Source organism: Agelaius tricolor, unplaced genomic scaffold (assembly GCF_023055355.1).
Source record: "Agelaius tricolor isolate 1412-34295 unplaced genomic scaffold, bAgeTri1.0.p SCAF_17, whole genome shotgun sequence".
NCBI classification, from domain to species: Eukaryota; Metazoa; Chordata; class Aves; order Passeriformes; family Icteridae; genus Agelaius; species Agelaius tricolor.
Window position 1 is genome coordinate 17,562,278 of NW_027269277.1, and position 19,640 is coordinate 17,581,917.

Here is a 19,640-nt window from a genome sequence, read left to right on the forward strand (position 1 = left end):
TATTATCTCATTAATGTATGAGAAAATGACCTGGATAATGCTGAAAGCATTGCTATAACAATCTCCTCATTTCAACAGCCAAAACTTCTCCAGTGAGAGGAAAGCTCAGACTCTGGGATCTGCAGGACACTGGGGCTGTGTCAGGTTTGGGTGGGGGCTGCAGGGGTCAGGGCTGGGAGAAGGTGCCAGAAACTTCCCCTGTGTCCAGCAGAGCCAAGACTGAGCACATCACCAACAGGGCAATGCACTGCTGGGATCACAGATTTGGGAAGGGAGGAAAAGCCTTGGAAGTGTAAGAGCAACTGCAGCCAGAGAGAGCAGTGGGACATGGGAGAGGAGCAGCTCTGCACACACAAGGGCAGGGAAGAAGGAGGGGGCAGGAGGAGGAGATTCCCTGCAGCCCATGGAGGTCCACAATGGAGCAGAGATCCACCTGCAGCCTGGGGAGGAGGCCTGGATGGAGCAGAGATCCACCTGCAGCCTGGGAAGGAGCCCTGCATGGAGCAGGGATCCACCTGCAGCCTGGGAAGGAGCCCTGGATGGAGCAGAGATCCACCTGCAGCCTGGGAAGGAACCCTGGATGGAGCAGAGATCTACCTGCAGCCTGGGAAGGAGCCCTGGATGGAGCAGAGATGCACCAGGAGCCTAGGAAGAAGTCCATGATGGAGGAGGGATCCACCTGCAGCCTGGGAAGGAGCCCTGGATGGAGCAAGGATCCACCTGCAGCCTGGGAAGGAGCCCTGGATGGAGCAAGGATCCACCTGCAGCCTGGGAAGGAGTCCGTGATGGAGCAGGGATGCACCAGGAGCCCTGCATGGAGCAGGGATGCACCAGGAGCCCTGGATGGAACAGGGATGCACCAGGAGCCCTGGATGGAGCAGGGATGCAGCTGCAGCCTGGGAAGGAGCCCATGCTGGAGCAGGGGGATGTTCCCAGAGGAGGCTCTGGCCCTGGGGAAGCCCAGCCTGGATCAGGCTCCTGGCAGAAGCCATGAGAGAGGAGCCTGTGGTGGAGCAGGTTTGCTGTGACCCTGTGGGGACCCACACTGGAGCAGCCTTTTCCTGAAGGAGTGCAGCCTGTGGCAAGAGGACACATGGGAAAAACACATTGAGGAAGGGAAGAGAGTGAGGAGGAAGGAACAGCAGGGACATTGTGATGAACTGACCACAGCCTCCACTGCCCACCCCTGCACTGCTTGGAAGGAGGGGGAATTCTGAAGTGAAGTCGAGCCTGAGAAGAAGGCAGGGATGGGAGGAAGGTGTTTTAAGATTTTATTTCATTTCTCATTACCCAAGTCACACTTGTAATTTGCAGTAAATGAAGGTAATTTCCCCAATGGAGTCTGGTTTGCCCATGACAGTAATTGCTGAGTGGTCTCTCCCTGTCCTGCCTTTCCCACGAGCCTTTTGTTGTGTTCTCTCCCCTGCCCAGCTGGGTGGGCACCCAGCATCCAGCCAGGGTCATCCCACCACAGCAGGGTTGTATTTTTAGGCCTTGTCTCTCCAGGGAAGTTCACCATCTCTTTAGCACAAGCTGTCCTGGTGTAATTCTTCATGTTAAATTTAAGAATTAAAATCTTTCTCTCGGATGCTGAAAAATAACTTTGTTATTTCTGAGGAATTACACCGGTATAATTACATTGATATAATTACATTTGTAAATCAGATGCAAGATTTCTCAGTGTGGGCACTAGGGAAGAGCTGAATTTGGTGCTTCTGGAAATTTAATTGCAAATAGCGTTTATTTTTTTGTTATACCCCTCCCCTACAACTAAAAATAGGAACATAACTTAAAAGGAGTGAAACCTTTTCTAGTTACTTGTTTTCTCTCTCTTAAAATGACGGATGAAAAACCAACCTGGCATCAATCTTCAGTTAAAAACAATTCTAAAAGCACTTTAATTTTCATCCTTGGAGTGCAGAAGCAAAGTGAAGTCCAGCTAATGTAGTGGCAGTGCAGAATTCCAGCTTACAACCTTCTCTTTATTTTACCTAATTGTCTGCTGGTTGAGCTGCTGACAGCAGTGAGGGGACTGTAATGGTGCTGTTATCTCCCAGCTGCCAGAAATAGCAAAGGTTTATTGAAAATCTTATTTATGAGGAATCTCCCTTTCCTGCATTGTGACAAACCCCAAACTATGGCTCTTCCCCTGCTCTGCAAGAGCTGATTTTTGGAATTAATGTGTCTGCTGTTCATGCAGCAGGTAACAGGCAAAGGCTGTAAATAGTAATATTGCAATCCTAAGATTGTTTTCCTTTTGGCACAAAGATGAGAAATTACTCTGGTCTGAAGTGTGGAGGGAAAGGGCTTTTCTCAGTGAAAAGGTTTCCATGTTCCAGGGCTTGGACATCCCAGAAAGTCCCTCCAGGGTGCACAGAATCATGAATTGTCTGTGAAATGTCTGGAATCAAAAACCACTCTAATGCCAAGTCTGATTGTGTTTGTGAGGGACAATTTCAGATGCAAGCTGATGGATTTATCACTGTGGATGGGCTTAGCAAGGACTGAGAGTCTTGGGCAGTACAGCTTTGGAATGAGGATGGTTTTCAGGTGCTAAAAGCCAGGAATGATCAATAATTGTTTAAATCCATAGGGTTTGCAGGTCTCAGGCCATTACCTGTCCCTGCCATCCTTTTGGTGCCAGTGGATGTGCTGCAGCTCTGGCCAGCTTCAAATGGAATGGCAGGAGGGAACTCTGGACAATGGCAGTTCCTAAACCAAGAGGCTGCTCATACAGTAGAATATGTATTTTAAAGAAGTGCACTGACTTTCTGGAGATGACTGAAAACTTTCTCATGTCTTGGAATTGCTGGGTAAACTTTCCTGGCTTGGTGGTGGCTGTGGGTGAATGCAATGCACCCCTGGCTTGGGGTGAATTGCTGTGGAGAAGCTGCAGCAATACTGGGTGAGTCTCCTGTCTGCTGCAGAGTCAAACTTGTGCTCTTTTTATTTTTTTCATTTAAATATTGAGGTTTTTATTCCTGTACTGTAACTCCAAAGTGTCACCACTGAGGCAGGTGCTTAAATCAGTGAATGAGAGAGTGGTGGCTTTGGAGAGACTCAGTGACCCTTAGGACAGTCTGCCTGGCACCTCTCAGGAAAGCCTTACAATTCTCACAGAGACAGATTGATCTGGGGGCTCCCCCCAGCCTCAGTCATCTTGGTAATTCTGCTCTGCTGCAAACTCAAACATCCCTTTTCTAAACAGCAGCTTTTCATATTCTGGACTCGTAGCTGGTTGTTGTTCAAAATTCAAGTTATCTACTCCCATTATAAAATCTTTGCCTGCAATTTTAGAGTAGGAAAAGACATTTTTTTTCTTCTCTTCACTTTCTGTTTTTAGAAGAAATGTGTTTGTAGAAAATGGACTTTAAAAATGGGCTGCTGCTTGCAGTGTGTAGTGATCTGTTAACTGTGAACTTAGAGAAATCAATCCTAATGTCCATGTAAAAACTTTTTAAGCTCAGGATATCAAGTCACAACACACAAAATTTGGGCTATTTTAACCTCCAAGTTAGGAAACTTAAGGAGTTATTGGCAGGGAGGTTGTGCTTTTCCCAAGTGGATGTTCAAAGCTTACTCCTTGCAGATGATCCCTCAGGTTATCTCAGCTCTTCTGTTCCAGGGAGGTACAGTTCCCTACATCTCTCAACACTGAGATTTTGTTCAACTTTCTTTTCAGAATGGAAATGTAAAACTTACATTGTACAGGAAGGTGACATGTTCCAGAACAACACAAAGCTCAGCTGAGATGAGATTGTGTAACCCTTCTGCTGGAAGACTCCTTACCCCACTCCTGTCCTTCATCTGTGTGTAGATAATTCTTACTAAATAAAGGATTTATCTTTGTGAATAGAAATGGCTGTCCTGTCACAACAGCTCTTCCAGCTCTGCAGCAATTCCCAAAGGAAACAGTCACTGCTGTGGAATGTGAGTCTTAATTCAGCAATTGTTTGTGGTGCTTGGTGGTGCCAGTGGAGCAGGTAACCAATCCTGGGGTGTGGGTTGGCATACAGTGACTGAATTCCAGTGATCCATCAGGGGAGAGTTCATGCATCACACCAGGATTCTGCCCCAACTCAGCTTTCACACCCCCTACATTTGTGTGTGGAGCTGCAAAAGCAGGTGAGGTTGGCTGCATCCCCCTGATGGGAATGAACGTGCTGGTGAGAAGCCTGACTGTGTTTTGCTTTAAAACACTGTATTTTTATAAATGTAAGCTCTTAACATGTGCTCAAAGTTTTAAGAAATCTGCTTGAACCCTTGACATGACAGTATAATCACTGACTGGATTTCTAATTGCAGCTGTAGCTCATTATCAAAGCAGAATGCAGGAAATATTTATTATGATATTATTATTATTATTAATTACTACCCTGCACTGTATTGATCTGAGCCATGGCAGCCATTGCCCTGCTGGCACTGAGCTCTGTGAGGTTGTGCACAGGGCATGGTGCAGGATGGATGGATGGATGGATGGATGGACAGATGGATGGATGGCAGGCAGATCCTAGAGCAGCCTGGGCTGTTTCAGGTCTGGATGAACTCTCAGCTGCTATTTCTAAGTGTTCATATTTGTTCTACCTTTAAATCCTGTAATGGTGCAGTGCAGGAGTGCTCCATAAATGTTCTTGACATTAATGGAATGGCCACATAATGGATGGAAGGACAACAGGCAAATGATAAATAAATATATAATAATGTATAGAACAGATAGAACTCATCTACTTCTTGACTTTAGTGGATAAATCTGATGTCTTTATAAGAAAATCATTAAATGGTTAGTTCTTGAAAACTATCTTTTAAATTCCTCCCAGGTGACTTTTGACCCTTCTGCAGATGCTGGGACTAAACTCAGGGAATAGCCTTACCCAGCCTGGAAAAGCAGCAGAAAGCTTGAGAGAGGACTTCTCCAGAGGCAGGTCTGCAGGCTGGGGTGAGGGATCTCCTCCAGGTGAGAAGTGTCAGTTGTACTAAATGGCACAGTGGATTTATTAGTTAAAAGAAAAAGAGCCAACATGCTTTACTGGTCTTTGGGCAGAATTTAAAACAGCATCCCCAAAGCTGAAAGAGTCATGTAACAGCTCCCCACATTAATTTCCAGTTTCTAATGCCCTTTATAAAATTGTCACGTAGAGCATTTTAAGTCACACCAACATAAACTTGTAAAGCTCTCAGCCTTGTGCTGGAGAGGGAAAAGGAGACAAGTTCTTCCCCTCTATTATGGAGAAGAATAAGGAGCCTGGAGCAGAATAAATCAGGTGGTGGGGTGTCTTTGAGTGCCTTGTGCAAGTGTCAGCTGAAGATTTTACTGGCCTTGAGCACACACCAAGAAATATTTAGAAAAGTGAGGTTGAACAGATGAAAAGTTTCCATATTGTACTTGTCAGAGAAAATGGAATATGAAGGTCAGTCTGTAGTTGGGAGGGACCCATTCAAGAACAGCAATGGAGGAATTATGGAATGGGCTCTGAGCTTTTAAAACATGGAAATGCATCTTCATGTGTTTGCTCACAGAGTTGTAAAAATCTTTATTTCTTCAGTGAATTGAAAATCTTCCTGGCTTTTGAAGAACACAGATAAAAGATTCAGCTTATTTACAATTAAAACCAGGGAATGTTCTCTGGGGAAAACAGTGTTTGCAGAATCTGTAAAAGGTGATGAGTGATAGCGCGTGTCGATGCCGCTACTTGCGATTGCAGGAACGTAGGATACTTGGCAGGATACAAGGGAGGGGGAAGAGCACAAGGCACAAGTATTTTAGGCTGGAGTTGTTCCTTCTGCCTTGTGGAAATTGCTTCACTTCAAAGCCCACACAAGGATTCTGATGGTAACACACACACAGAGTGTTTCTGAAATCTACGGGGTAAAAATTAATGACCTGATGTTGTACAGTACAGAGACCTTTTTTTTAAGAAAAACAATATTTTTTTTTACAGTAGTTAAATGTCAGAGGAAGGAAAATGCAGAGTGCTGAGCTTGGGTTAATGGAGAAGGAAGATTTTCTCCATTCAATCCCTTCACTCCCAACAGTGAGTGCCAATCTGGGCCCTGCACGACGGTGGCCATGTGCAGGGGCCCCTTGGGCTTTGTATGTGAGCTGATCTCTCCTCCTTAGACATGACCTTACCTTGTGCCTCACTTCCTCCCTCTCCCCTTATTGGGGCTGTAATTCCCTAATTCTCCCTGAAACACTTCTTGTATATAAACTGGAGGGAGCATTTGCAGCTTCAGTCTTAGGGCTGGGCTTTATCCCAGATGTTCTGTGGAGAGGTGCTGCCTGCAGAGGTGCCCTCAGTGGAATGGGGCACTGTGAAGGTTCCTGTGCTGCCTTTGGATGTCTGCAGGCACAGCCTCCCAGGGAGAGCTTTGTCCAGTGAAATGCTGCTTGGGGAGCTGTGTCACAGCCTCTGCATATTCCAGTTTGGGCTTCAGGTCACCTGAAACAGCAGCCTGCTCCAGCAGCCTGCCCCAGGTGGTTCTTCTTGCCTGCTGGGCTCAGGTGGTGCTGGGGTTCTCCAGGAGTCTCATTTTCAGCAGCATGTCTGTGTGAGGTAGCTGTGCTTCCAGAATGCTCAGGGAGCTTTGCAGACAGCAGCCTGTGCACATGATTCCCACAGCATGGAAAGATCCATTTGAATGTCACATCCACTAAAACTCAGTGTTTACAAGAACCCTGCTTAGTGCTGCTGCAGAGAGCAAACCTGGCTGCTGAAGGTGTGTTTGGGTGCTGTGCTGCTGCAATATGTGGAGCAGTTGTAGTGTCTTCTGCTTTCTTATCAGGAATTTTTGATGTTAGGAATCTCCAGATAACCACAGAAACCTTCTGTCCCCAAGTGTAGAACTCCATGGCTAAAATGTTACCTCCTGAAGAGCAGCATGAGCAAGATTTAGCCCATTATGTGGGGTTTTTAATAGTTTCTATTGCCTGAGCTATGGTCCCAACAAAACTGGGAGTTGGAACTTCAAGCAGTTAATGAATTCTCTAATCAAAATATTGTACCAAAAAGTGGCTGAAAGTTGCTTAAGTATTCCTAAGACTTTGTGCAACTTCTGTCTTAGGTTTGTACATGAATTAATTTAATTCTGCCAGATTTTGCTGGATATTTCCCTGATGCAATGGCATCGAAGCTGGGAAGAATTTATTGGCACAACAGCCATGTGTCCAGCATGTGCTGGTGTGGGGTGTTTCCAACACTTTGTATCTTCCTTCAGGAGGTGTGTGTGTGATTCACAGGTGAGCAATGCTCTCAACTCCTAATTCATACAGGAAATGCCACACCATCGAGCCCTGGTATGTATAAATGTACTGAGTGTGTCCAGTGAGAAGGGAACAACAGAAGCTGGGCTGCAGCACTGAAATTATTTCCTGATGGATATGGTCCAGGGATCATTGAACAGCAGGTCAAATGCAAATAACACTCATGAAAACAAAAGGGAGCCATAAAAAATACTTTTTAGTGCATGATCAGCTCTGGAAGCTGAAAAAAAGTGGGTTTTGTTGATTATTTTGAGGGATTTGTTTAATGTAATTGAAGGCCCTAAACTTTCTAACTATTATTTAGCCTGCTGGGAAGCAGTCAAGTTCCAGTAAATAAATGCCCGTGTGATTCCAGTAGGTATCTAGAAAAGCAAATCCTCCAAAGGGCTGTTTTCAGACTTGATAGCAGAGTCCCTGTGGAAATTCCTTCAGTGGATATAAGCTCACATCTAATGGCAGTCTCTGATTTAGGCCAAAGCTGCTTTGCTGACACTCGAGCTGTCCTATGGAGATCCCGCTCTAGCTGAAAACCACACAGACTTTCACAGCCCATAAATCCCATGGAATACATCTCTTAAGTACTTTACTCAAAGGAATGTTAAGCTCTTTTACTAAATCTGCAAATTACAGCTATGTGACAACTCTGAGTTTACAGTCTGACAGCTCACGTCATCAGTCGGAGCGGGATGAGCGGAGTCAGAGGCGGCATCGCTTGCTGCTGACTTGCAGGGATCTGCTAATAACAATCCACTGGAAAATGTTGGAAAGCTGTGACAGCCTGGGAACGGTTTGTGACATCTGTTCAACACACTTGTTTTTATTGCCACTGACTGCAGCAAGATCCAGTGATATTTCATGGAGAAGGAGTGGCTGTGTTCCAAAGCAGTTCCCTTGAGCAGCCACGCCACCATCCAGGTGAATTTCTATACAAATGACCACATCCCAATACCTGAGCCAGATTAAAAGGAAGTTTCTCGACAGATTGTTCCTCCCTGACTGCAGGAGGTAATGAAGTGATAACAGTGGCCAATGAACTCTGCAGGAGCAGGAGATGGAGGAGGCTGGTGAGGCCCTGGCTGCTGAGTGCTCTGGGGTGCTGTGCTGGCTGTGTGGGGAGTGAACACTCACCAATGACTTCATGGTTCAGAGCAACTCTGCCCTGACTTAAACTGAAATGGGCAGTGGCAGGAGAGCTGTAAACTCACAGGTTCACCAGTGTATCTGAGGAGCTCACATGAGGCATTAGTGTGAGCAGCCAAGGAGAAGAGCTGTGTCTTTCTAAAGAAGATTCCCTGGATGAGTCAGTTGTGCCCTGTGACTGAATACAAGGCTCCTTGCAGTGCAGCTAAAGTTTATGTTATGTTTTGTAGGTACCATCTACTTGTTTTAATGCACACTTGCCCTGAAGTTCTCACTGAACCTGCTGTAAGACCTGTGGGAGTGGTGGCAGGAACTGAAGGAAACATTGGTTTGACAGCACACAACAACCAATTCAGCCAGTGCTACTCTTTAAAATAGGTGCAGAAAAGAACTGTACTTGCTGTAGAAAAAACTATACTTGCTGAGTCACCCAGCTGTTGCCAACAGAGTTTTTGAATCCCAGGCCCAGTTTTTGCACTGCAGACTGTACAGCAGAGGAGGGCAGTGGCTGTGAGTGTGCAGTGTGTACAAAGGGAAGCCCCTGGCACTGTCTGAGTGCTGAGCTGCTCTTCAGCCAGAGGTTATCTGGGCCAATGAGAAGCTGGGATCAGCCTGGCTGAGGCTGATTGAAGTGTTTGGTTACCCACTGGCTAAATATCCATAAACACAGGAAATGACATAATTGTTATTTTAAAAACCTAAATGCACCTAGAGGATAAAATCTAACTTTTCCATTTTTTCCAAAGGCTTCTCCAGCAGTTTGTGATTCTTTCCAAGGACTCCATACCTTCCCACCAGCCTTAGGGCTGACAAGGTATGAGAACAATATAAATCCTCTATCTTGAAGGTCATTTCCCACCTAAACAATTCCATGATTCCATGGTTTTATAATCTATAAATCTATAGCTAGGATGAATTAGGGACAAGTTTGATGCAAGGAAGGTGTGGTTACCTAAACCCTGGTGTTTCAATCCACTGAAACCAGAGTGTTTTTTGCTTGGGAAGTGCAGAAGTGAATCCTTTAAATGTGTGTGACCTTTTCTGTAAGAGTTGCCTCAAGTCCAACGTGAACACCTGCAGCCACTCCCCTGGTCACACACACCCTGACACCATTTCTGAGGAGCAGGACCAGTGTAAGGAAATGCTCACACAGCTGAGAATATCTGTTTGTCCTATAAGGAAGATCTCTAAAAATGTCCAGACTTCAGCCTAGATGAATGTCTGTGGATCTCAAAATCTTGGGCCTGCCATCATAAAGAGCTCTATAAAAAGGCTGGAAATGGAGAGGCTGCTGCAAGTCCCGTGGATAATTACCTGGCTCCGTGTGCAGGAAGGTCACTTCACACAGGCATTGCAATTACCTCCTGGACAAATGGAAAATGAAATTGCAACCTTGTGTGTGATTGCCAAGAAGACAACCCAAAGTGCTGGCTATGAGCAGAACCTCTGCCCTGTGCGTGGCAGGAAAGCTGGCACTGTTCTCTGGAAACATTGGATTTGAAAACATCCATCTTTTAAAATACGCCCTTTCAAGGTGTCCAGTGAAAGATGATGAGCTGCTAAGTGTTTGCAGGGGTTTCTGCAGCTCTCAGTCTAACAGAGAACTCTCATCACCTGAGCCCTCCTAGGGTGCTAGGGGAAAGCTAAAATTCAGACTGAGTTTAAGCAGAGCCCAAGCTGACAGCAGATACAGGGCTTAGCACTGGAGAGGGATTGAATGGTCCTGTGCTGTCAGTGATGGAGTGATCACTGAATAAGTGGGGTTTTTCCTTTTTATTTTTCAAATTAGCACAAGGAAAAACCAGTAGACCAGCTCTGTGCTGCCCAGTGGGTGGGTTGCAGAGGACACTGAGGTGGAAGTCCTGTCCTGTTGAAGGTGGAGGCAGGTGATTGATAGGTCTTCTGATAAGCAACAAAAGAAAATTCACTGAGAGATTATGAATATTTTTTTTTTAATCCTTGCTTGTAGTCACTCAACATGTAAAAAACTCCTTTAGTTTTAACTTTAGTTTTAATTTTGGGGAAGGTAATGAAGGATACAGGAAGCACCTTTAACTTGTGCTTCCTGTCGTGATTCTTTGTGTTGTTGAAAGCAAACATTTGGCTTAAGGAAGATTTGCACAGGTGTAAAGCTTTCCTTGTATGAATATTTAAACAAATGGGGGTCTGTCACTGAACTGCAATTTAGTAATTTTTTTTTCAGGCTTTGTTGGGTTGGAAAACATTTCTTCTGTTAGGCTATAAAATAAAAGGATTTATCCTTAAAATAAATTAATCAAAAATCTCTTGTGAAAATGCTGAAGCTAAGTGGAAGTTTTCCAGAAAAATCGAGCATTATTATGATTTTTTAAAAGTGTGTGTAAAATAATCCAGTCTTCCAAAAAGATGCTTGAAGTTGTTTGGATAGAGTTGGCATCTGCCAGAGTCGAGTCACACATAAGATAACATGATTGACCATTTTTGGCATGGGATGGGCTAAATTGGCTCATCTGTTGGCTGTCAGTCTCTTCTGAATTAGATCCAACGCTTTGTAGGCACGTTTCCATCTGGTTAAGTTTAGGACTCAAGCTGTTTATATATTAAAAAAAAAAATTATTTTGTACCAATAACAATTTCTAGAAAAAGGGTTTTGCTTATGTTCCATTTTGAAACTATTTGGTTTTCTTTCCTGGTTAAAATAACCTCCTGAGGAGTGAAAGATGATGTGTCCATGTATTATGTTAAGACCCTTGAAACATGCAAATAGAATGGAAAGAAATTAAAAATTTTATATGTACATATTTAAATATATGTATATATGCATGCATATCATTCTGTAATATGTGACTCCTCTAAATTGGAAAACCAGATTTTAAGTCTGCTAATATTTTAACCATGTGCATTAGGAAAGGAGGATGAATACATGCTGTTACACTCACATTGAGTCTTTCTAAGATTGGCCTTGCATTATTTTTATTCTGAATATTTGCCATCTGGCACTGGGAGCTGCAGTATTTAGTGCCACAAATAATAATGAAAAATATGGTAATAGCTCGTGATACTTTAACGTAAAAATATAAGACAGAGGGTATAAAGCTCTGGGCGTATGATCTTACAGCTGCCAAAGCATGTTGTTCCCTCTGCCCTTGTTTTCCATAAATGAGTCTTTGATTGGAGACAGCAGCAGTAATGGGAAAGTCATTGGTTAATGCACATTAATGAAACTGCGTTACTGGAGTTAATGAACTACAATCCTGGAGAAAAATGAGCAGGAAAAACGCCAGGGTTTGGGCCATTGTGTTCAGGTGGCTGTGGCTGCACCCGAGAAACACCAGGAAAATGTCTCTGACTCCAGATTCACCTGACACAGAGAGGCCTCTGTCCCCTTCACATCGGAGGAGCCCCATAGAAATGCCTGAACTTTAAACGAAATTGCCTTTTCCTTCTGTCTCCCCCCATCAAAACACAATGAGGAGACTGTTGCATATTCAGCAAAGCTGTTGTTCTTGCTGCAGTTAAATTGCATAATTAGATGGGGCTTAAAGAGAGCTGAACCTTGGTGATTGTGCAGGCTGAGGCAGAGGTGAGAGCTCATGGAATTTACCCAGGTGAGTTGGAAATCAACTCAGGGAACGTTCTGAGGCGTTGGTGCTTCAGGAGAACAGTTCCAGGATGTTTGGGTTCAAAGGCAGTGGGCATTTCCTGAATGTTCCCTTCAGAGACCAGAGGAATTCACCTTTATGATTTCTGTGAGATGGGTTTATTTCTGAATAAGGCTGGCCAAGCAGCTCTGCAGATGCCAAGAGCTCTGTGTTTTGTGGCAGCTCTGCTGGCATTAAAATCAACCCCTTCCACCAGCTCTGCTGTATGGGACCTCTGCTCACCACTACAGCGTCCTCTGCACTTGAAACAAGAGAGAAAAGCACAAGGTGCCTCTGGGCACGAAGAGTTGCACGTTTTCTAAAGAAAGGAAATCATTTATAGAACACTACAAGTAACAGCTCCATCCACAATAAACAGGGCTTGGCTCTGCTGGTTTGTGGAGCAGCTCCAGAAGAGCCACAGTGCAATGGGAAGGATGGAATTGCAATACAGAATTTGAGTTTCCAGCTGTGACCAAAGAGTCCTGACCAGCCCTTCTGGGCTCTGCCATCCTCACCTAGCACTTCCAGGTGCCAGCCAGCTCAGCCAAGGCAGCAACTGGCCTTAAACCCTGGGATACCAGAAACTGCCCTGCACCTCTGCAGTTCATCCTTGCCAGTCATGGATTTCCTGCCTGTGAGAAGATCCAAGCTGCAGTGAATCCAGAGCAGTTTGTGGCTCTCTGATGTCCTGATCCCTTTGCCTTCTCCAGGTTTTGTTCCAACCTGTGCTCTGGCTCACTGCAAATACACCAGGCCATGCCTGAGACTTTTTGGCTGTTACTGGTTGCTTTTTTCTTCCCTTTTTTCCCTTTGTGCCCTGCTAATCCAGTCACCTCCCCTGAAGAGGCCGAGGTTGCTGTTCCTGCCAAGGGAACGAGGGCACACAGAGCCTTCTGTCCCCAGAGCGCTGCCTTGGCCCAGGCACAAATGGGAGCTTTCCTTTCCTCCTGCTCAGAAGGCACCACCAAGGAGGGGGTTGGCCATGGGAACTGGTAAGAGAAATGCACAATTTAAAGGAAGATTTACAATCTAAAGCTGAGATGTTGGAAGGAAGGTGGGAGAAAGGAAGGAATAGGCAGGGACAGATTTGGGGGCTCAGAGCCCATGAGCAGCTCAGTTTAATGGGGCCAGGGGAGCCTCAGAGGCTGTGACCCTGCTGGAACTGCCTGACTTGAAGAAGGAGGTTTTTAGCCTTGTGAGGCAGGGTTGGGTGTCTTTGGGGTGCTTGGTGGAGCAAGGAGCCTGTCAAGGAATGGAGAAGCCTGGAAACCCCTCAGGGACCCTCCTCACCTTCGGTCCTTCCGCAGCTCTGTCAGGCACGTTGGAAATTTGTCTTTCCCCTCAAGGTCAGCGACAGCCTCGGGCATCTCCTGGGTATGTCTGGAGCATGGGGGCAAAGAGAAGGTGTGGGCTGAGCATCAGCTCTGCTCCTGCAGCTGCTCTGAGACAGAGCTCAGGGGGGATGCAGACAGCCAGGGATGCAGGGGGAGTCTGTCTGCAGCTGGGGGCTCAGCCTGCACTGCTGCTTTGGGTGGCTTGGGATGGTTTCCTGACAAAGCTGTAAGGCTGGACAGGTGTGCCAGAGAGGAAAGGAGAAATTCAGTGTGTGCAGCTCATGATTCCAGCTTTCTTCTGCAGGAATGGCTTTGGGCTCAGTAAGGACTCACTGTTTGCAGGCTCAGGGTTATTTCCCACAGCACACTGGTGCTTTTGAATCGCATGCCAGGATCTGGGAAGGGAAGAGGAGGAGAAGGGGGGAATCCTTCACCCTCATGAGTCAAAACCCCACCCCACCTCCTGGAGTGCTTCTCACTCTGCCAATGGTCCATGTTAGACTGTTCTTGTTCAGAAGTTGGTCTTGGAAGTCTGAGTGTGGGGGAAGAAATCCTCTCCAGCTGTTTGTGTTAGAGTGGGATTGGAGGGTGATGTCTACTGCCACCCTGCTGCCTTTCTCTCTGAGTTTGTAAGGTTCATAACATCTAGGCAGCTTTCTGCTTGAACCATGCTTTACCAGGCTCACCCAAGAATGCAGGATTTGAGATCTTCTGAAAATCCCATTTATACCACGGGCAAACCAGAATCCTCTGGTGGATCTCTGCCTCTGGTATGGTTTAGTAGAGGGGCTGTGTATAGCAGACATTAGTTGGGCCGCAGAAAAATAAGGATTTGACCTGTATTGGGTGTGCTGCAGTGGCTCCCGTGAATCTGGAAAAGAAGGAATGATGAAGAAAAGAAGGAATGATAGAAAATGGGCACTTGGAGACCTGGAAACCTCCGTGGCATTGGCCTCTTGTCATAACCCAGGTTCTTTTCTCTTAGACTGACTCCTGCTTCCTAGAGAGACCGGCAGGCAGAGGATCCTGGCATATATCCATGTCTGGGCACAGGGATTCTGTGTGAAGACAGCTGGAAGGCTGGGACAGATGTACGTGTCTGATCTGCTCCGTGGTACAGGTTGCAGTGAATGATCACAGTGCTGGCTGCAGCAGTGGAGCTGCAGGGGGCCAGGAGAACAGCAGGGCTGTGGGGCAGGGCTGGGCTGGCAGCACAATCACCCCTGGCTCAGGGGCTGCCCATCCCTTCCTGCCAAAAGGAGCTTTCTTAGAACCTTGTTCTCACACCTGTGAGCCTCTACCCGACAGCCTGGAAAATAAATACCCTGCCAAGGTGGGAAAATGAATACCCTGCCAAGGGTACCCTGTCAGTGCCCCTTCCACATCTGTTTGTGGCACTACATGGAAAGATCACAGAGCACAGACTGTTGATTTTTCAGATTGCCTCAGATGCTGTGCAGAACTTCAGGCTGCCTGTCAATCACTATTGTGGTGGTTCTGTAACTGAAGGACCTTCAGTGAGTGGTGTAGGTAAGTGGAACTAAAGGCATTGTATTGTTTCACAGCCCAAGGATAATCTTTGAGCCTTATGTTTGTGCTCTCCTTGAAATACAGCACTTAAATAAATACTTGGGTTGTCTTTCTAAACTAGATCCAGGTGCAAGGCTCACTTAATTGAATGTGTCTTTTCATCTCCACCAAGGCCCCCCCCAGGTTTAGTTCTAATCTTATCTTGGTGATTATACCCAGGTGATTGCCATCACCTCCAGCACACAGCTCCAGTGTGGCACCTTCCCAAAGGCATTGGCAGCAGCTGGGTGGCTCTGCCAGGTGCTTCTGGCCGTGTTATTCCTGCCCTGGGAGGTGCCTCAGCAGAAGAGCTGCCAAATTTGCTTGTGTGCCTTTGGTGGCACTTTTCAAGGGCACAGCCCCTATGTGAGGTTGCTGAGGGCAAAACCTGCCCCTAGCTCATTTTGAAAGCAGTTCATGACCACCATCCACCTGTGTGTTTATTTTAGTGAGCACTGCCAGGTGTGCTGTCACCATCTCACCTGACCCTGATTAATTACTTATTTATATTACTCGAATCTTTCTGCCAAGAAAATGACGGGGTAGTGAAACAAAATGCAGCGTTGCAAACATGCAAAGGCACAGGGACTGAAGTGTGTGATTCCCACAGCAATGTGGTGAGGCTGGAGAGGAAAGCCACCACTTGGGATAGGACTGGGAAGTGCTACTTCCCAGAAACTGTGACACCACCTCACTCTGTAGCCTTGGGCAAATCATTTACTGCTGGTCTCAGTTGCTGCACCCCTTCAAGCATGTGCCCTGACACAGTGGGAATGAATAATTTATTCACACGTGATGTATGGCATGTCCTGGTTTTGGGTATTGCTGTTAATGAAGAAAAAATGAGATTAGTTTATTTTGTGGTGCTGAAGGTTCATGTGTAAAATGCTCTGAATTCAGAGAGCATTCCATATGTTGTCATAAGTTCCTGTTTTATTACTGCATGGATGGGGGTCTCTCATGCTGTGGGAACAAGGACTAAAGTGTTTGATACTTCAATATTTTAGCCACAGAATTAGCTAATCAATTTTTAGATTGTATGTGCTGTTTAACATGAAAAGGCATCTCAAGGGATAACTTAAGACTAGAAACCTCTTTTAAATATCACAGTGAACTTAAATAAACCTAAAGGCTAATAGGTGTGTCTGGTTTGCCTTCTATTTGCTGAACCATTCTGTTGACTCAGGAGATGAAATAACCGAAGTTTCCTCCAGTCCCCGGTGCAGAAACTCCGGCCACGGTGCTCATGTGAGGGTGTCACAGAGACACGGGGGGGTCCTGCGAGGAGGGGAGGATGCTATCGGCTCACGCACTCCGGAGATGCTGGCTCCTGCCTGGACTGTTTGTCGCCCTCCTGCTCGGCTAAAGGCAGCGCCTGGTTTGTCCCTGCCTTCCTTCCCTCGGCGTGCCTGGCATCTCGGCGAGTCCTCAGCCGGCCTGAGATGAGGCAGCCTCCTCCCGGGAATGGGCATCTGAAGGTAAACCACGCTTTTAGACGCTGTTATTAATAACGTGATCATGAAAATATATCAGAAAAGCTGCTGCAAGCCCTAAGGTGACTCCCATATCCACTATGGAGAATTCAGCCGGATGGACAGTGCCGGGAGCCAGTTCCACTCCCGAGCTCCGGCCGAGCCGTCCGCGGGGGTGACACCCGCTCGGCCCATTGTCCCCTCCCCGCCGGCCCGGCCCGTCCGTCCTTCCTTCCTTCCCTGACCCTTCCCAGCGCCCCCGTTCCCTCAGCCCCGGCCGAGCTCTCGGCACCTGCCCGGGCCCGGCGGCGGCCGCGCGCCCTTTATGGCCGGAGCGGGCGCGGTGCGCGCTCCCGAGGGCCGGGCCGGGTCGGGCCGTGCCGGGCCGGGTGCGCGGGGCGGGCAGCGGGTCCCGCTCCCAGCGAACGAACAATGGCAGCGGCGGCGCTGCCCGGCACCTCCTGAATGGGCGCAGGCCTGGGGGGCGGCGGCGGCGAGGAGGAGGAGGAGGAGGCAGCGGCGGCGGGGCGAGGCGAGGCGGGAGCCGCCGCCCCCCATCCTCCCTCCCGCCCTCCGCCCGTCCCTGCGCAGGGAGCGCGGGGCCGGGGGGCCCGTCCGTGGGGCGGCGGCGGCGGCGGCGGCGGCGGCGGGGGAAGGGGCGGGGGCCGGCGGCGGGAGGCGGGGGCCGGGGGCGGGCGCGTCCACCTGCGCGCGCCGGGCCCCGGGCGCATGGAGCAGCGCTGAGCCGCAGCACCGGCAGCGCCCGGCGGGCGGGGGACCCCCGCTCCATCGCGGGCCCCGCGCCGAGGTGAGTCCCGCCGCGGCGGAGCTTCAGCCACACGCAGCCCCCCTCCCGCGCCGGCACACCGCGGGGGCAGCGGGGAGGAGGAGGAGGAGGAGGGGATGCTGATGGCAGCGCCGGCCTGCGCGGAGGCCTGCGGGGAAGTTGCGGGGTGTGCGTGTGTGCGAGGGTGGTCTGAGGTGACGGGGGGGGGCGGCAACTTGGCGCCGTGTCCCCCCCCACCCCGGGCAGGTGCAGCGCGGGGCGGGGGCGCCGCCCCGCCGGGTCCCCCGGCGGCCGCGGGGGCCGCGCTTACTTCAGCCTCGGCCAGAACAAAAACATAATGAAGGAGGGGGGATGGGATTTTTATTTTTATTTAAGGGAAAAAAAAAAAAAAAGCCCCAGCCCTGGGAGTAGCTGTCACCGCGCGCATTAAACTAGAGAACTGGCTAATCAAATAAAACTGGCTCATTGTCTGAAACTCTATCCCAGCGCAAAATGCGGCTGTGAATGTAATTAACCATCTGTCTGGCGGGCGGCGGAGCGCCGGGTCCGTGCGGTCGGCACCCGGGCGCTGCCATCCCCGAGCCCCGGGATGTGCCCGGTGTGCGTGTGCGAGGAGGATGCCGGAGCCGAGGGGGGGGAACGCGATCCTTCCTCGGCCCCGAGGCGAGCGAGCGATGCGCGGTGCGATGGATGAACCCAAACAAGCCGTGGGGTTCCGGCGGTGAGCGCCGGGGCGATCGGTGTGCCGTGGGTGCTGCCCCGGCGCGTTCCGCCTCCCGCGGGGAAGCCGCGCACGATGGGTGCGTGTGCGGGGGAGCCGCGGCCGGGAGCCGTGGGTGGATGCGTGAGGCCGGAGGGAGCGGTGCGCCTGTGCGAGCCGAGGCCTCCTCAATGAGCCTCTTGCGGGAAAACAAAACGGCTCCGCGGTCCTTAAATCCTCCCGGAGGTTTTCCCCTCGTTTCCGCCCGGCGGTTCGCTCGTCCCCCCTGCCCCGAAACCTCTGTGCAGCCATCAACATCCTGGTACTCGGAGGTACCTGCTGGCATCGCTGGAGCGGCGTGGTACTGCGGTAACAGCGAGCCCGCGGCACACGCTGCTGCCAGCGGGGCTCGGTGTGCCTCTACACACGCTCCTGCCTCTCGCTTTGCTGTTTGAAATTTTTTTTTTTTTTTTTTTTTTTGGTGGTGTGCGTGTGGTTTAGTAAAGGAATAATACAGAGGCTAAAAAAATAGCGGCAGCGCTCAAGCAGGTAGGATGCAATTTAAAGTCACTTCAGCTAATACCCCATGCAAGACTGCATTTGTTAAGGTATGTGAGCTGTGCAGAAGGCAGCAGTCTTTAGTGAATCACTTTTGAAAAACAAATACTTGACAAAAGAACCAGACCTGCTAAATGGATAACAATTATGTAAGCCTATAGTAGGTTTTGATGTATGTCAAGTCTGTTAAATAAATCAACCTGTTCAGTGAATAAATCTGCTCTGCACCAATGCCTTATTATAAATTTTTTTAAGGAGAATAAACCTGTGTATTTAAGACGTTTTTAGTGATGTGAATCGTGTGGCCAAGCCCCATAGCTGCCAGTGACACAAGACAAATCCGTGGGGAGGGTGGGGTGCAGGAGCGTGGGGAGGGGTAAGGTGGATATTAAAAATACACAAAGATGTGCATAAGGATTCCTAGTGATAAAATTCTCACTGATCCATGTCTTGATGGAGTATTTGCTTTGCAGTGGCAATGGCCCATACAAAGCTACATTGATTTAGCTTGCTCTGTTCACGATGGCAGTTCTGGTGAATAATTATTTTCCCAAAAGCCCTAACCAAGGGAAGAAAGAGAGTCCCTGCTTGGCCTACACAGTAGTACAGTATCTTTGAAAGCGCGTATCCGGCTGCAAATAAAGAGAGCCAGTTCAAGTGTTACTACACTCAGCAGGAATAAAAGGGAGGCAGAAAAGGGGAGCACCCGGCCGCCTTCCCCGTGTGCCTCGTCCCCCTTTCCCTCTCTGCTCCTCTGCTCGGCTTTGGGGGTGGGGAGGGGGGATTTTTGTGGGTTTGTTTTTCCTTTTTTTTTGTGTGTTTGCTGTTGCCTTTTGGAGGCGAGGCTCTGGCAGCCCACTTAAAGGTCGAGTTCTGAATGCTGAGGAGTCTCTTTGAGAGGGAAAAAAAGAGAAGAGGTTGTGGCCAGTGGGTTTTAACTTCCAAACTGGGACAGGGAGTACGCCTGTGTGGGGCAGTGCCTCGGTGGTGTCCTTCTCTTTTGAGATGGTGAGGCCTCGTGGATGGTTTGTGATGGGTCACGTGTGTATCTTTTTCCTGGCTCTGCAAAGGAACATATGAAAAGGCTCAAATGTGCTTGCAGGACCAAGAAGGCCCCAGGCTCGGGGAGAAAGTGTTCCCAGACAAAGGGCTCTGGCTCAGGTTGGGTCCTGGGTGTGGGACCCAGCCATCAATGC

The 19,640-nt window shown here is 48.6% G+C and overlaps 2 protein-coding genes across 5 annotated transcripts in view; one reads left to right on the plus strand and one right to left on the minus strand.

Moving 5' to 3' along the window:
• The first annotated feature begins 14,318 nt into the window (after window positions 1-14,318).
• Window positions 14,319-19,640, plus strand: part of NEXMIF (neurite extension and migration factor) — a 171,990-nt gene continuing 166,668 nt past the window's right edge. The window contains exons 1-2 of one of the 4 annotated variants that reach the window (XM_071442737.1): window positions 14,319-14,888; window positions 16,114-16,405. The gene's annotated coding sequence lies outside the window, so the exon portion shown is untranslated. Of the gene's footprint in view, window positions 14,889-16,113; window positions 16,406-17,060; window positions 17,208-18,148; window positions 18,436-19,640 lie in introns of those variants that run through there. The other 3 variants (XM_071442738.1, XM_071442736.1, XM_071442739.1) reach the window with 3 other exon arrangements.
• LOC139597494 (proline-rich protein HaeIII subfamily 1-like) lies at window positions 16,225-18,232 on the minus strand. The gene is made up of 3 exons (XM_071442937.1): window positions 17,982-18,232; window positions 16,645-17,334; window positions 16,225-16,399 (listed from the first exon to the last, which is right to left on the minus strand). Exons 1-3 carry the CDS (start codon window positions 18,230-18,232, stop codon window positions 16,225-16,227), a joined length of 1,116 nt encoding a protein of 371 aa, XP_071299038.1.

Excerpts from the sequence above, each read along its gene's own strand:
- LOC139597494 (XM_071442937.1), bottom strand. The coding sequence starts at position 18,232 with ATGCCAGCAGGTACCTCCGAGTACCAGGATGTTGATGGCTGCACAGAG. Across the intron at positions 17,335-17,981 it reads CCCCCGCACACGCACCCATC|GCCTCCGCGCAGGCCGGCGC; the intron begins GTGCGCGGCTTC and ends ACTTCCCCGCAG. Across the intron at positions 16,400-16,644 it reads GAACGGGGGCGCTGGGAAGG|ATGCCCATTCCCGGGAGGAG; the intron begins GTCAGGGAAGGA and ends GTTTACCTTCAG.